Source organism: Nyctereutes procyonoides, unplaced genomic scaffold, assembly GCF_905146905.1.
Source record: "Nyctereutes procyonoides isolate TBG_1078 unplaced genomic scaffold, NYPRO_anot_genome, whole genome shotgun sequence".
Classification (NCBI taxonomy): domain Eukaryota; kingdom Metazoa; phylum Chordata; class Mammalia; order Carnivora; family Canidae; genus Nyctereutes; species Nyctereutes procyonoides.
The window spans coordinates 9,358,139-9,372,980 of NW_026575141.1; the positions used below are offsets into that span (position 1 = coordinate 9,358,139).

A 14,842-nucleotide genomic window follows, 5' to 3' on the forward strand; every position below is an offset into this window, starting at 1 on the left:
GGTTCCTTCCAGACTTGCCTACTTTCTAATTACATGTTCCAGACAGAATCTGATATGTCAGATTCCTGAAATCATGCCTCAGCCCCTTTTCACTGGTCCACATACAGTCCATTCTCCTATCCCACATAAGAATCTTGTTAGTATATATGCCCAGAGAATGGGGGAAGGGAAATCCCTGGACAGTATTTTTTTTATCATGCTGGTCCTGTCATGAATAGAAATAGATGACCAGATCGCAAACCATCAATAACTAAAAAGAATGGAAGAGAAGAAAATTAATAAAGGGAACAACAGATCTTAGAGACAGTGAACAGAATATTACACTTAACAACAGCTACAATTAATAAAAAACCAATGATATTCTCAGAGAGAGTCAGGAAGCTATCAAATCCACAAACCAAAACAGGCATATGTAAAAGGAGTGATTTCCTTCCACACCCAATAAAGAGTTCTTTGAGTTAAAATATGATGAAACATAACTAATAGACCTAGAAGAAAAGGTGGGCGAATCATAATACAAGGAAAAAGACAAAGACTCAGCATCTGGAAAAGGAAAACAACATCTATTGTAATCTGGACCTAAGATCCAGCTAATAGTACTTTCATAATGGATAGAAGAGAATGGAAGAAAGGAAACCCTGGTAAAAATAATGCAAGAAAATTATCCTGAGCTTAAAGATAAGAGTCTAAATAAAAAGGAAAGCTACAAGCCTTGAAAAGAATACTCTAATTAAAATGAAGAATAATGACGTGAATTTACTGAGGACCAGAAAGTATAATGACAACATTCTGTTCCTTAGATGAGACCACACATTCCATCCAATTGTGGTGTGAAACAATAGAGACTGGGAAAAACAAGAATGTGATCAAAAAGTTTGAGTCCAAAGAAAATGTACTGTGATTTTTGACGATCAATGATGGTAAGAAACAACACTTCCCTAAGAGACAAAGTGACCATTGTCCAGAGCTATTCAGGCGTAGAATGGATGCTTTTTGGGTTCTAATGGGAGACTACATATCACTGGAAAATATGTTTCATTACTAAAGTGATTTGTAGTACTTATAAGCTATTTTTATTGCTGTATCCTTTATTAATGTCTCTTGATGATTTATCATAGCATAGGAATATAGTTAAATTTGATCATTTACAAGGAATCGAGAGTGAATGTTGTCCCTTTAATTGGATGTAATTGATGACTTTCCATCTTTATGAATGGTTGACTAAGTATTATAGTGGTTGAAAACCCAAAATAGTAAGTCAAAATAAATTACAACAAAGCAAAATATAAAGTTTGTATTTTAAACTAGAGCAATTTTTTTTTTTACAAAACAAAGTTTTTGAAGAATCATTATTCGCAATATGTATTCCTTGGATCTTAGTTTCTTTGCTTGCTATTAAATTACAGTGACATAAAGGGAACTCTTTGGTGACTCAGTTTGTTGAGTGTCTGCCTTTGGCCTCATTTGTGATCCTGGGTCTTCGGATCGGTCCTGCATGGGGCTCATATTTCTCCCGCCTGCGATGTCACAGGCCTCTCTCTCGTATATCTCATGTATAAATAAAAATATTAAACATAATTTTAACTGGCATAAAATTAACATTCTTGTATTCAGAGAAAATGATTTACTTCCTGAGTTTATAGATTTAGATGTTTCCTGTTTTTTCAATGTATTTTCTATATGTATTTTCCGCTCTTTCTCTTTCATCTAACCTTAATTTTATTCCCAGATTATTTTGGAGGCACGTAAGCTTTTAAACAGTAGAGAGCAGTGATGGTATCCTATAACTTTTTATTTCTTGATTCGTAGAAAATTGGCAATACCTTTTTACCTCCTATTCTTACTTTCTTCATCTTCAAACTGGTGATAAAACTTATTAATAGGGGATCCCTGGGTGGCTCAGCGGTTTAGTGCCTACCTTCCACCTAGGGCTTGATCCTGGAGTCCCAGGATCGAGTCCCACACCGGGCTCCCTGCGTGGAGCATGCTTCTCCCTCTGCCTGTGTCTCTGCCTCTCTCTCTGTCTCTCATGAATAAATAAATAAAATATTTTTCAAAACTTATTAATATTTGCCTTTTCCTGCTTTAGGGGTATTCACTGCATATCAAAACCTTGATAGAATAAAGTTTAAAACATCATTGTAAGGAGAAGAGCCATTCCTTTTCACTTATCATGCCTTAGTACCAACTTTGATAGTCATTTCCAAAAAAAAAAAAAAAAAAACACAACCATTTCCTGTTTGGGTAAAGGGATTGAATGGTTGTAATTTCAGCCTTGGTGTAGCAGAATACTAACAAAATAGAGGAATTTTAACAAATAGCTCTCAATCCGATTTACTCTATTTCACTGCCTCAAATTCTACTTCTCCTGAAAATGAATGAACAAATGAATAAATGAAGTCCAAATCTGAGTATGATCGACCTATCCACACTCTCTATATATGCCACATTTCATACATGTGAAAATGCAATATTTGGAAAGTGTCAGACTTATTAATACTATTAATCTCTTTTGAGCCTTTATAAAAGACATTAATCTGGATTATAACTGGGTCAGCCCAAGTGACCAAATGAATTTTTCAAATCATTTACCATGCATCAAGAGTTAAAAGGAAATGAATTGCTTAGATATAGTATACTTTAAGAAAGCAACAAATATCAAAGAATTTCTTATACAAATTCCATTTTATAGGAGTCTAAGATTTACCTTCTGATAAGGATGATTGCCAAATCAATTTCTAAGAGCTCTAGTGATACTTCTGATAAAATTGAACCCAACAGAATTCAGTATAGATTCCCTCTTGCCCTATGACTTGGTATCCTGAGGTCACTAGAATTACTTAGAAATTCCCAATCCCTGGAGCACAAGTAGCTAGAACATACTGTTTGCCTTCTTTAGCTTATTGTGTGTGCCATATTCCATATGACCTAATTTAAAGTTTCCAATTTGTTATAAATGATTGGGAGTCTCAAGAACATTGTAACAATATCCATCTACTCCTAAAAGATGCTCTTGTTTATATCCAACTTGTGTGTCTTTATTTTTTAAATGTAGATATTATATCTTATTTGACCAGCTTTCCTCCAGAAATTTGTCTTTATTAAAAAAAAAAAAAAAAGGTACCTTTGCTCAGACTCTTAGCTCTTACAAAGTTAATGACCTTACTCTCCACTTCCCCTCTTCTTCCTCCTGGAGCAGCCACACTGGCCTTCTTGATGTCCAGAATTATTCCACTTCTGCTCCCACTTAATGGTTTTTTGTTTTTGTTTTTTTTGTTGTTGTTTTTTGGTTTTGTTTTTGTTTTATTTAGATTCAATTTATTTATTTATTCATGAGGCATACAGAGTGAGGCAGAGACATAGGCAGAGGTAAAAGTAGGCTCCTCGGAGGGAGCCCAATAGGCGACTTAGTCTTCTGAGTAGGATCAGGCCCTGAGCTGAAGGCAGACACTCAACCGCTAAGCCATCCAGGCGTCCCTCACTTACTGGTTTTTGCCTTTGCTCTTCCACATTCCCCATTCCAAGAACATGGATGTAATTAGTGATCTGCTTCTGTTTTCAGGTCCTCTCACAGGGGGCTTATTTGTCTACATATAATTTCCAGTGCTCCTCCACACACCCCTTCTCCTTTCACCCTGCTTTATTATTTTCTACCCACTTACCTTCATTGAATATATATGTATTTATTGCTTACTTATTATTGTTCAGTTTCTCGCGCAAATCTCAGTTCCCCAGGGGTGGGGATTTCCGTGCACTCACTTCCCCATCCCTAGTGCCTAGCATGAAAGAAGCGCCCAATAAAATAATCCCTCTAGCAAGGAATGGAGCCAATGATCCCTTTAAAAAATTATTTTTACTTTAAAGCCAATAATATTTTAGGAGTATCTTAACGTTAAAGGAAAGAAAAGCAGCCTTTTTTACTCTTCAGTATTTCAAGGAAAAATTGACGTTGTAAGAGGAGGTGATAACATTCCATAGAATCATAGATAAGGTCATGCTGAGAAAAACTGGTACAATAAAGCTAGTCCTAGGAGCCTTATTCTTCCCTCTCAAGATATTTGAAGAGGGTTGCTGACAAGATTCTCCCTGCCAGCCATAATAGCAATGACACACAAATCCATTCTTCATGACCTTTGTTGTCTTCAGTTTACTGGTTGAAGAAATGATGAATCTGAAACTCTTATTTAGGATGTATTTCTTAGTGCTACTTTCAGGCATATGCAGATAGGAGGAGGATTCAGGTGTTTTTCGGATACACCTTCCATTATTGTTACATAGACTTTGACTGCAGAATTTGGCTGCAGATGTCACATTAACAGCATAATGGCCCAATGGCCCTTGGATGGACTTTTGCACAGATAAGCAGGTCTCCTGTAGGAAAAACAGAGATCCATTTACATCACTCTCAAAATGTGATTCTGTTATGCAGAATCATACCTGATTAGTAGTACTAATACTGTACTCATACCTGAAACCTGTATTTGGTAGAGCTGAGGAGGAAGACCCAGGTCTTTAACTGGGAATTAATATAAAGAGATAGTTGTAGTAACACTTTGAAAAGATCATCACTAATATGGTAGGATTATTTTAAATTTAACTTTAATTGTGAAATATCTTCAGCACCAATCTTAATATACATTAATATTATAGGTCAGATTTTCCTAAAACTGTCAAGTTATGCCATTCATCTCCCTACCTCAACCGTTGTAACAGTCCTCCTGAAGTCAAGGGGGGGGGGTAGTCTTTGCATCCATGTTTTTATAACTTTTATATATATATATATATATATATATATATATATATATATAATCTTCACACATATATGTAATTATGAGCAGCTATATTATCTTGTTTTTAAACTTTCACATAAATTTATATCATTAGAGATTTTTATTTTCTGTAACTTGCCTTTTAAACCTAACATTTGCAAGATTTTTGTTTCATGTTGATAAATATAGGTCTGTTTTTTCATTTTAGCTGTGATTCGGTATTTATGGTATAAATACAGCATACTTTATCTATCAGTCAGGGTGTAGTAGGTACAATATAAAAGATCATTATTTATAACCAAATGTCCAAGTCACCTGTGTTAGCATATAGGGTCCAATGATAGTGAGGAAGGTAGTCTTCTCACAAGTTGCCATTACATGACACTGATGTGACTTTAGGATACATTTTCTCCTGTTGATCTTGCTAGGATAGCCTGGACTAATTGACATGATATCATCAGCTAGCCCAAAAGAATCTGGCTAGAACCCTGATAAATTCCTGCCTTGATCCATATCGAAAGAACCTTGGGAAAATCCTGGTAGATCTATTAATAAAATACATTGAATTCTCTGTTAGCACTTCAATTATTTTTGATCAATATGAACACTGGCCCATAATTAAAGTCCAATTAATGTAAAACAGTGGGATGTTTTCTCAATGAGAAGAGGCACCAGCACTGTGAATGCATCTCCTAAGGACTTACAGGGTTCCAGTGGAAAGGCATAAGCAGAATAAAGCTCCTAAAGACAGGTGGTTAAACAAGGTATCACTTTGGGCAGGAGCAAGTGCTGAAAATCCTGCGTGTAATGTTTTTGGTCCAGGGACATCAATCTAAGCTAGCTTCATGTTATATTTAGGGTAAAATGCTATTTTTAATCAAAATAAGACTCCTTATCTGGGGAGTTTTTCAGGACAGATGGAATAAAATAAAAACAAGCAAACCGTTGAATAAAAAAGGGAGAGAGAAAGATTGGGGGAAGACTGTAATCACGGAGAGCAGAGAACACAGGTAAATACAATCCAGTTCAACTTAGGCATCTCCTCTTCTGTCCCAACTTCCAGAACATCATACCCTCCTGGTTTTTTTCTACCTCACTGAATGTTCCTTCATAGTGCCCTCTACTAGCACCTGCTCATCTTTCCTGCCTCTGAGCACAGGAGTACTTTAGGCTTAATTCTTAGACCCCTTCTCTTCTCTAGCTGTACTTCTCTGGATATTTCCATCCTATATTCTTGCTTTAAATAGAACTCCCAAATGTGTATTTCCCAGACTTTATCCCTTAACCAGTTGCATACCCACCTACCTATGTGACATCTCCACCTGCATGCTTCACAAGCATTTCAAACTTACGCTCCAATCTGATCTCCTGATCCTCTTGCCAGCCTGCAACTCTGGCAGCCTTCCCCATCTGAGAATATGCCAGTTTCCTCTTTCCAGTGCCTCAGGACCAAAGCCCTGGGGGGGGGGGTGTTGTGTGCAAAGTGCAGGTGTCTCTAACCAAACCGCAGTGACCCCTCATGAGAGAAAGAGCTAGACCCCATGTGGGAGAAGAACTTTGAAAAACAAAAATAGTTATAAATGCCTCCAAATAAATAAAAATCACATTGCCTGCTTTGTCTCCTCCCCAACCCAGTCTCCCACACCCATCCTTAAAGCAAATGAACAAAGAAATTGTCCCATATTCCTCTTCCCCATACCTAGGACCTAAGCGTTGGGTGTGTGGACAAAGGACTGGAAATGTTAACCCAGATAATAATAGCCAACACATACCTGGCACATATGCCACCCCAGGCACTCTTTTAAGTGCTTTATATATGTTATGATGCAATTCTCATAATGGCCCAATGAGACAGATACTATTACTTTCCCTATTTTACGGATAAAGAAATTGTAGAGTCAACGAGTTGCTCAAGGTCACATGGCTAGCAGGTGACAAAAAGCAAGCACTGGACCCCAAGCAACCCAACCTCAGGCCTCCTACTCTTACCAGCTCCATCATGCTGATTCTGATTCATGTCATGCTGAATGAAAAATGCTGGCTGTTTTTATGTTTTATGAGACTGGATGTTTTAATATCTGAAAATGAGACTATCTGTTCATACCTTGAAGTGAGGAAAAGCTGTGGCTCAGAATTTTCACTTAGGCAGTGTGACAGGTAACCAATAGAACATGTTCAAAGTCAGTTGTGGAAAATAATAGTTATTTTGTGTATGCACTACTCTCAAGAGCAGATTGTTAATAAACCTTTGTATACATATAATTTTTCCTCCCACAAGCATTTCTATCATTATTAATCAGGCAATAAAGAGCCATTTTTAGAAAAGCCATCCTCCTTAGTGTAGATGAAATAATATTTTTAAATTTAGTATTCTTTCTCTTTGTCACATATAAATTATATCATTGCATTTACTGAAATCCCTGCAGAGTAGGTATTATTTTTAGGTGGAGAAACTGAGACTCAGCAAGGTTAATTGATTTGCCCAAGATTACACTTCTAGAACATGAAAATTGAGTTCTCCTTTAGGGGTGTTTGAATGGAAAACCTGTGCTCTTTCCATGCTACTGCTAAACAGAGTGGTTGGTACAAAGTTGGTGCTCAAGCAATGTTAGTCCCTATATTCCTTAAACTTAAAGTCATGTGAGCAGATAACTATTTGCCTCTGATGAGAAATATTAAAACAAAAAACAATATCTAGCATATATTCACAATGCTGACAGAGAAATCACTGCTTACCTTTGAATCAGAATATTCAAATCCTCCCCACAATATTACTCCTGCTGCCCCCAATGCGGCACTCTCACCAATTGTATGTACTAAGTCTTCCTAAAAAAGAGAAGTACCACAAATAGTTTCTGCCAAACTAAATTTAGGCATTGACATTTCAGTGATAAGACTCAACCCATCAATAGTGGTGAAAAACACATTGATAATGTTATCCTTGTTTCTGAAATGATGGGCTGTAGAGCAGAATTAGAAAAAGTAATTCTGCCTTGGATACTTAGTTTGATTTGATAAATATTTATAATGTTCCAGGCAGTTTTCTAGACACTGAGAATATAAAAATGAAATAGATTCCAGTTCCTGTCCTCAACGGAGCTCTTAGTGTGATGGTTGAAGCAGACATATAAACAAGTAATTATAATTTGCTGGAACTCTTTTTTTTTTAAAGATTTTATTTATTTATTTATTTATTTATTTATTTATTTATTTATTTATTTATTTATTTATTTATATATGAGAAACAGAGAGAGAGGCAGAGACATAGGCAGAGGGAGAAGCAGGCTACCTGCTAGGAACCGGATGTGGGACTCAATCCTGGATCCCAGGATCACACCTTGAGCCAAAGGCCCACGCTCAATCTCTGAGCCAGCCAGGTGCCCCTAATTTGCTGGAACTCTTAACTTTGATGTTATACTACCTCTAACACTGAATAATAATAATAATAATAATAATAATAATAAAGAGAACAAAGTTTGCTGTGATAAAAAACAAGCAATTATAGTGTAACAAATTAAGTTCTATATTGTCCCACTAGACATATAGATTAGAGGTACTGCTAATGCTATATGGAGGGGTCTGGTAAAGCTTCCTTCAGGAGTTCAAATTTCAGATATGTCTTTGGAAATTAGTAAAAATTTGTAAGACTGATTAGAGAGAGCAGAATTTTGTGTACAGTAGGAATAATAAGGGCAGAGTTTCCAATGTAGAAAAATACAGTCAACTCAGAGAGCTGCCAGTAACTCTTATGGTAAAGCACAGGGGATTTGGGAAGAAGTGAAGGAATCTGAATCTTTGTATATAAGTAGGATCCAAATACAAGGAATTATTTTATGTTATTTTAAATTATTAGGACTATGAAAAAAAGTTTTAGTACCGGAAAGCCACAAATTTGCAACTTCGATAGATGTTTTTGGCTGTCACATAAAACATGTATTGTAGGAGGAAGTCAACATGGTAGCAAGGGACACCTATTAGGAAGTGATGGACACTGCTCAATGAGAAATGATGAGGGTCTCAACAAAGGCAATGTCAGTCCTTATAAAGCAGAGGGGACAGGCTGAAAGTGATTTGAAAATTAAGATTTTGTTATCTATTGGATAATGGAAAAAGAAGGGAGGATACAAATGACTCTCAAGCTGAGTGATTAAGTAGATTATAATTTACCAAGACCTGAGGACATTATGTTTATGATTATAGATTAAGAACAAAGAAGCAAGGAATAAGGGGAGATGGAACAGAGAAGATGATAGATGAAGGAATCTTCATTGTTCCCCTCCCTCCAAGGAATGGAGAACCAGAGATCTGGTGCAAAGACACAATGTTCAAAAATTAGGATGAGAAAATGGCCATGCCACTACAAAGCATCCTGGCATTTTGGGATGTCTCCAGTAATACTAGGGCTTATTTTCTGTAATTTATATAGGTAATACAACAAGAAAGGAAACCATCCTTTTATTTTACTAGCTAATATCACATTCCTTAAATGTAAATCAAGTCTCTCACTTAAATTGAGACACTTCTGAAAGAAAATATCAAACAGAGTTGGTATTTTAAATTATTTCATTGAAAAGTTATGTTATTTAGACAATAGGGAAAGAAGACCCATATCATTTGTTGATTGATGAAGGCAATAGCATAGTATGAAAATGTTTCATTATAATACTCAGATTAATTCTTTGGTTTTTAGTGAGTAGAGTATGTGGTCTATTGATTTCTGAAGTAGAGCTCAGAGGTGATACTTAGCCCATAATTTACATCAGAAGTCTAATAGCACAAAAAAAAGAAAAGAAAAGGTTATGAACAAGACTTTCATTAAAATGTGGCTCATATCATTCTCTCATTGTCTTTCTTTTCTTAAGATTTTATTCATTTATTTGACAGAGAGAGAGAGAGAGAGAGAGAGAGAGAGAGAGCATAAGCAAGGAGAGAGGCAGGCAGAGGGAGAGAGAGAAGCAGGCTCCCACCCAAGCAAGGAGCCTGATGAAGAACTCTACCTTAGGACTCTGGGATCATGACCTGAGCTGAAGGCAGATACTTAACCAACTGAGCCACCCAGGCACCCTCATTCTGTCATTTTCTATCAAGACAAACTATCTAACTGTATGGACTATTATTAGTTTCTACCATTATTATTATTAACAATAATATTATTACTGTTATTATTAATAATATAATAACACAGTATAGTCACTCAATAAATAATTTTGGAATAATAAATATAACCCAGTCTTTTTCCTAAAAGGATTTCAGAAGGTGACTTGAGTTGAGACCCACTACTTGAGGAACAACTTATTGAGAAGACTTGGGTAGGTATAACTGATATATTCAAATACCTGGAGACCTGACTTTTGAAAAAAGGATTTATTTATTCTAGATTGCACCAGAAGGTAGAAGTAGAATTAATGGTATGAAGTTTTCCAGGGGCAGAGTAGACTGAACATACTCAAGAACTTTCTGTGAATTAACATTGTCCCCAAATGGCAGTTTTTCTTCTGGAATAGGGAGAGCCCCATTAAAAAGTGCTGAAGCAGAGGCCAGGTAAGAATCCATGTTTGGGTGAGAGGTGGATTAGACACTTCTGAGATCCTCCAGCTTTTTGTCAAAATGCTGTGATTCTTTTCCTCCTAAACTTATTGAATGAACATCCATCCCACTAATGAGTAATCCTTCAATGATAGAAATGTCAAGTCTAACCAATAGCATTTGGGTCAATAGATATTTATTCTGAAATATTTGAGGAAGAATTGATACTGCTTTTAAGTTTCCTCATTTCAGACAAGTGGTCTAAGAAGTCTATCCAATGGCCCTGCGTCTGTGTTGGGTAGTGGGATAAGAGAGCTGTGGGCTCACAGATATGGATGGAGATTTCAAGCTTTTCTTATCTATTTATCCAATGATTGAAGTCCTATAACAATGTTCTATCTAAATGACAATCTAGCTAAAGCTTGAATACTTCCAAGTATCTTCAAACCATTATCTTCCAAACCAGCTCATCAACCTCTTTATGCTTCCTACTCTATGTCAAGTCTAAGGACTAAATATCTGTTTCATAAACCATTTTTAACACCTTGACACTGGCCACTAGATCACTTTGTAGACTCTTAAACATAAAATCAATAGAATCTACTATTTTGCAATGAACTTAATTAAAACATAAAAAGGCAGTATAACAGAAACTAATTGCTTAATAATTTACCCAAGGTTTATTCTGTATGCTTTAGATTTGAAAAATTGCTGCTACTATTTCACATTAAAAAGCTGATTCTGAAATTTCTGCAGGGCTAAAATTAATCTGTTGCATCATTTAACTCAAGCCTAACAACTGTTCTGCAGGAAAACCCTGAAAATGCTAAGCTGATAAGAATCATCATCTTAAAACCAAGTAAACATCTAATTGTCAGTGATACTATTTCAGAATTAGCTTGACATTTGAAGAAATATATACCTTTAATCATAAAATAGTGTTCTATTATTAAGGGAAATAATTATACTAAAACATATTTTCACAGATTTTATATAGTCATTGTACTAAATTTCTATTTTTAGGTGAATGACTGTACTTTTTCTTACCTGTGACAAAGCTTCAATACTATGCACATAAAATGGTCTGGAAAAAATAAAAACTGGCAAAACATAGTCATGCCTAGCCATTTCAGCAATCCTCATGGCTTCCCTAACTCGATAATGAACAAATTTCAGAGCACTTAAACTTGACTTCAATATTTTATCCAAATATATTGAAGTATAAAGTGCTGTGCTTTTTTCCCAAAGCCACTGGAGTTGGTCATTGCATAAAATTTCATCATTTGGGCATTTACCTGTGTACATTTGTGGATTTATCCTATAATCATAATTGTAGCAGTCTGGGTAAAGATAAAAGCCCCATAAGCACTTTGGTCTCATTTCTAAAGCCAGTGTGAGAGTGGCGCTCATAAGATTCTTCCCAGAATTTTCAAATTCCTGTTGGGCAACTGTTTTCACTTTCATTTCTGACCAGTCAGGATGGAGGTTTCTAGTGAAGGCTAAGGAGTGGTTTTTATATATTAGTCTATTGCCCCAATTTCTATCCCATTGAGGTTTCCAGCTCTCCCAGTCAATGATAATAAGACCTTCTGATCTCCACCAAGAGACAACTTTTGCAATGTCATCAGTTGTCTTCTTGAGGTGTTTAGGAATACTTATATTCTGTGGTATCCCTCCATTAAAGGGTTTTCCATCTTGAGAGAAATAAGGATAATACCCTAATTCATTTGGATAAAATATGACAATTGTTGATCCCCTCTGAGTCTCTAAAGGATTTGATATAATATTAAATAACTGGAGATTCAAATCCACGTTGAAGAAATGTTGACACTGCATTGTTGGGACAGCCCAGAAAATGTTGAAAGGTTGGTTCTTGATCACTGGAGGCAGTGCTGGTTTGAGGACTGAATGAGTGAACTTGATCAAGGGCAACAGCACTCCTAACCATGCTACCCATGGGTTACACATTTTTTCACCATTACAGCAGTGTCCTTAAAAATAAGAAAAGGAAAAATCATTAGACGTGATGGAGTCAAATGCCCCTTTAGTTTCATATTACACAGTGAGTAGCAAATGAAGTAAACTCACAGTGGTGTTCAAGCTATTCTTTAAATGATAGACCAATTTTTTATAGATTTATGAGGTTTATTGATATCTAGGCCTAATTTATAGTTTCATTTGAACAAGGGGAGATAAAAATGAAACTTTTTTTTTAACACTAGAAATGTGAAAACAAAATCCAGTGAATAAAAACTAAAGTAAAAATCTTCACACAAATTCTCAGTTATGTCAACTCTACTTGTGAGGTATTCTGGTTTTAATTTCCTATTATTCTTGACTACATTGATATAAACCATCCTGTATAGACAAAACTTTGGTTGTAAGGGAAACTAGGAAATAAAAGTATGAATGGTTTGCCATAGCTCCTTGATTACTGGAAAAGTGACCAAGAATATGTCCTGTTAAAAATTAACAAACTTTGACATTTTAACAACAATTAATTAGAATTAAAAAGAACCAATATCAGCAATAAGCAATACTTTTCTTGCTATTTGAAATGCACTGGCCTCAAAGATTTGTCTACTTCTTTATCTGTTTTGTTTATAAAAGAAAGCAATCACCCTTGGATTTAGCACAGGCTAGAATACAAAACAGACATGACATTTACCTGCTATGGATTTGGTGCTGTCTTCTCTCAGGAACATAAATAAGCCTTAAAACATGTATTAGTTCTTTAAATTCATGGTTTTCTCATCAAGATTTTAGACTGTCTTTTCAGCAGTTAAATCCCAATGAAACTTCGCTCTTTAAAATCCCTTCTAAATAGTCAGTTGACCAAAAACTGCCAAAGAATCTTCCCAGAATACGACGACTGCCTAATAAATGACACTTTCCAGCCAATGAGATCTCATTTAGAAAGCAGTAGAGTTAAAGTTATATATCAAAATTATTTTATCGTGTATATTTTTACATAAAGGAATCACAGATTTTTCTCTGATGTAATTAGACTCAGTATCTTTTTGAGAGTCATACATCTTGTGTAGTTCTTGCTGTCTTTATTTAATATATTAAATGCAAGAAATGATGCCAGCCAAAATCATATGTTAACTCTGGCAAAATAGCACCTTAGTTTGTAAAGACTTTGGCATTATCTTGGGCCCTGGCATGCATTTTGTAATTAACTTCTATTATAGAAACAAAATTATGCATTATTAAACAGAATGAATTTTTAAATATAATTAATTCTTTCCCCATGATGCTTACTGAGATTTTATTCCATTTTTTAGCGATTTTTATTACTCAGAATATAAAGCTAGATCGAAATTTTCTGACTTATAACCTACATACATGCATATATACATATACCTACACGCACTTTGTTTTTTGTTCAACAAATCTGTAGGAGTGCTGATGACACTGACTCCATCTTTGGTCCTCCATCTTGTTCATGCCTCCTTTGGGGCTATTGTTCCAGGCCCCATGGAAGTTAATGTAAGCCCTGCCTGGAACATGGGAAGACTTGTTCTAATCTCCCTAAAGTGGTGCCTAGAAGGCTCCACATTAGATAACTAGTAGAGAGCCTATGATGTGCAGGTGGCACCACTTTAGATAACTGCCCTTTGACCTCACCACCATGCCCCTGACTATAAAAACTGTGGCTGAAGGTCTGGACTGGGGGGGGGGGAGCTGTGTGGCTGCCTGAATCCTTTGTATGATGTAGGAGATTTTCTTGATTGCAGATTCTCAGTTACAGAGGACATAACGGACAGTTTTGCCAGACCAGGGAGTGATGTGAATTTGGCTCAATGAGATGATACAGAGAGGAAAATACAAGTGATAAAAATAACCTGGGAGTTTGGGTTTTATGCATTAAAGGCATGACGGAATGAGTTCTGATGGGTTTTATTTATTTACTTTTTATTTATTTATGATAGTCACAGAGAGAGAGAGGCAGAGACACAGGCAGAGGGAGAAGCAGGCTCTATGCACTGGGAGCCCGATGTGGGATTTGATCCCGGGTCTCCGGGAAAGCACCCTGGGCCAAAGGCAGGCGCCAAACCGCTGCGCCACCCAGGGATCCCAGTTCTGATGGGTTTTAAAGGGAGGTTAATAATCAGTTCCAATGATAATCTACTTGTTATTGGTATCTTAGGTATTTGCAGTGAGAAGTAGGGGGGCAGGGGATCATTTTGCCAATAGCATTCAGAGTTCTGTGGTCTCTGTTTTCAATTCTGCCAGGAACTGTGTCAAAGGTGAGAAAGATACGGTTTTACCATGCTTTTGTTATACATTTTCTTCAACTGAAATGTGGACTTATTAAGATGGTTCTAAATATAGGTGTGTATGTGTACATATATTAGAGTCCAAATTCATTATGATTGGGGATTTTATTCTTTCCACTCAATGATAGCAAATCTTGTGATGTCTCCCAGAGAGATGTATTTTTTTACACATGATAAAATGACTAATCACTAAGCTTGTTATGATAATACATTATTAACTTAGGATCCAGTAAAAAATCTCTCTGGGGTTTATAATTTTAAACC

The 14,842-nt window shown here is 36.0% G+C and overlaps 1 protein-coding gene across 2 annotated transcripts in view; it reads right to left on the minus strand.

Moving 5' to 3' along the window:
* The window catches only part of HYAL4 (hyaluronidase 4), a 95,126-nt gene that overhangs the window by 24,190 nt on the left and 56,094 nt on the right, over positions 1–14,842 (minus strand). Inside the window, exons 4-6 of one of the 2 annotated variants that reach the window (XM_055307299.1) lie at positions 11,343–12,286; positions 7,506–7,595; positions 4,132–4,371 (exon numbers count right to left, since the gene is read on the minus strand). The exons of the other annotated variant lie outside the window; for it this stretch is intronic. Of the exons in view, the coding sequence (XP_055163274.1) occupies positions 4,132–4,371; positions 7,506–7,595; positions 11,343–12,263 (1,251 nt within the window). The 5' untranslated portion in view covers positions 12,264–12,286. The remainder of the gene's footprint in view (positions 1–4,131; positions 4,372–7,505; positions 7,596–11,342; positions 12,287–14,842) is intronic. 2 annotated transcript variants of the gene reach the window in all.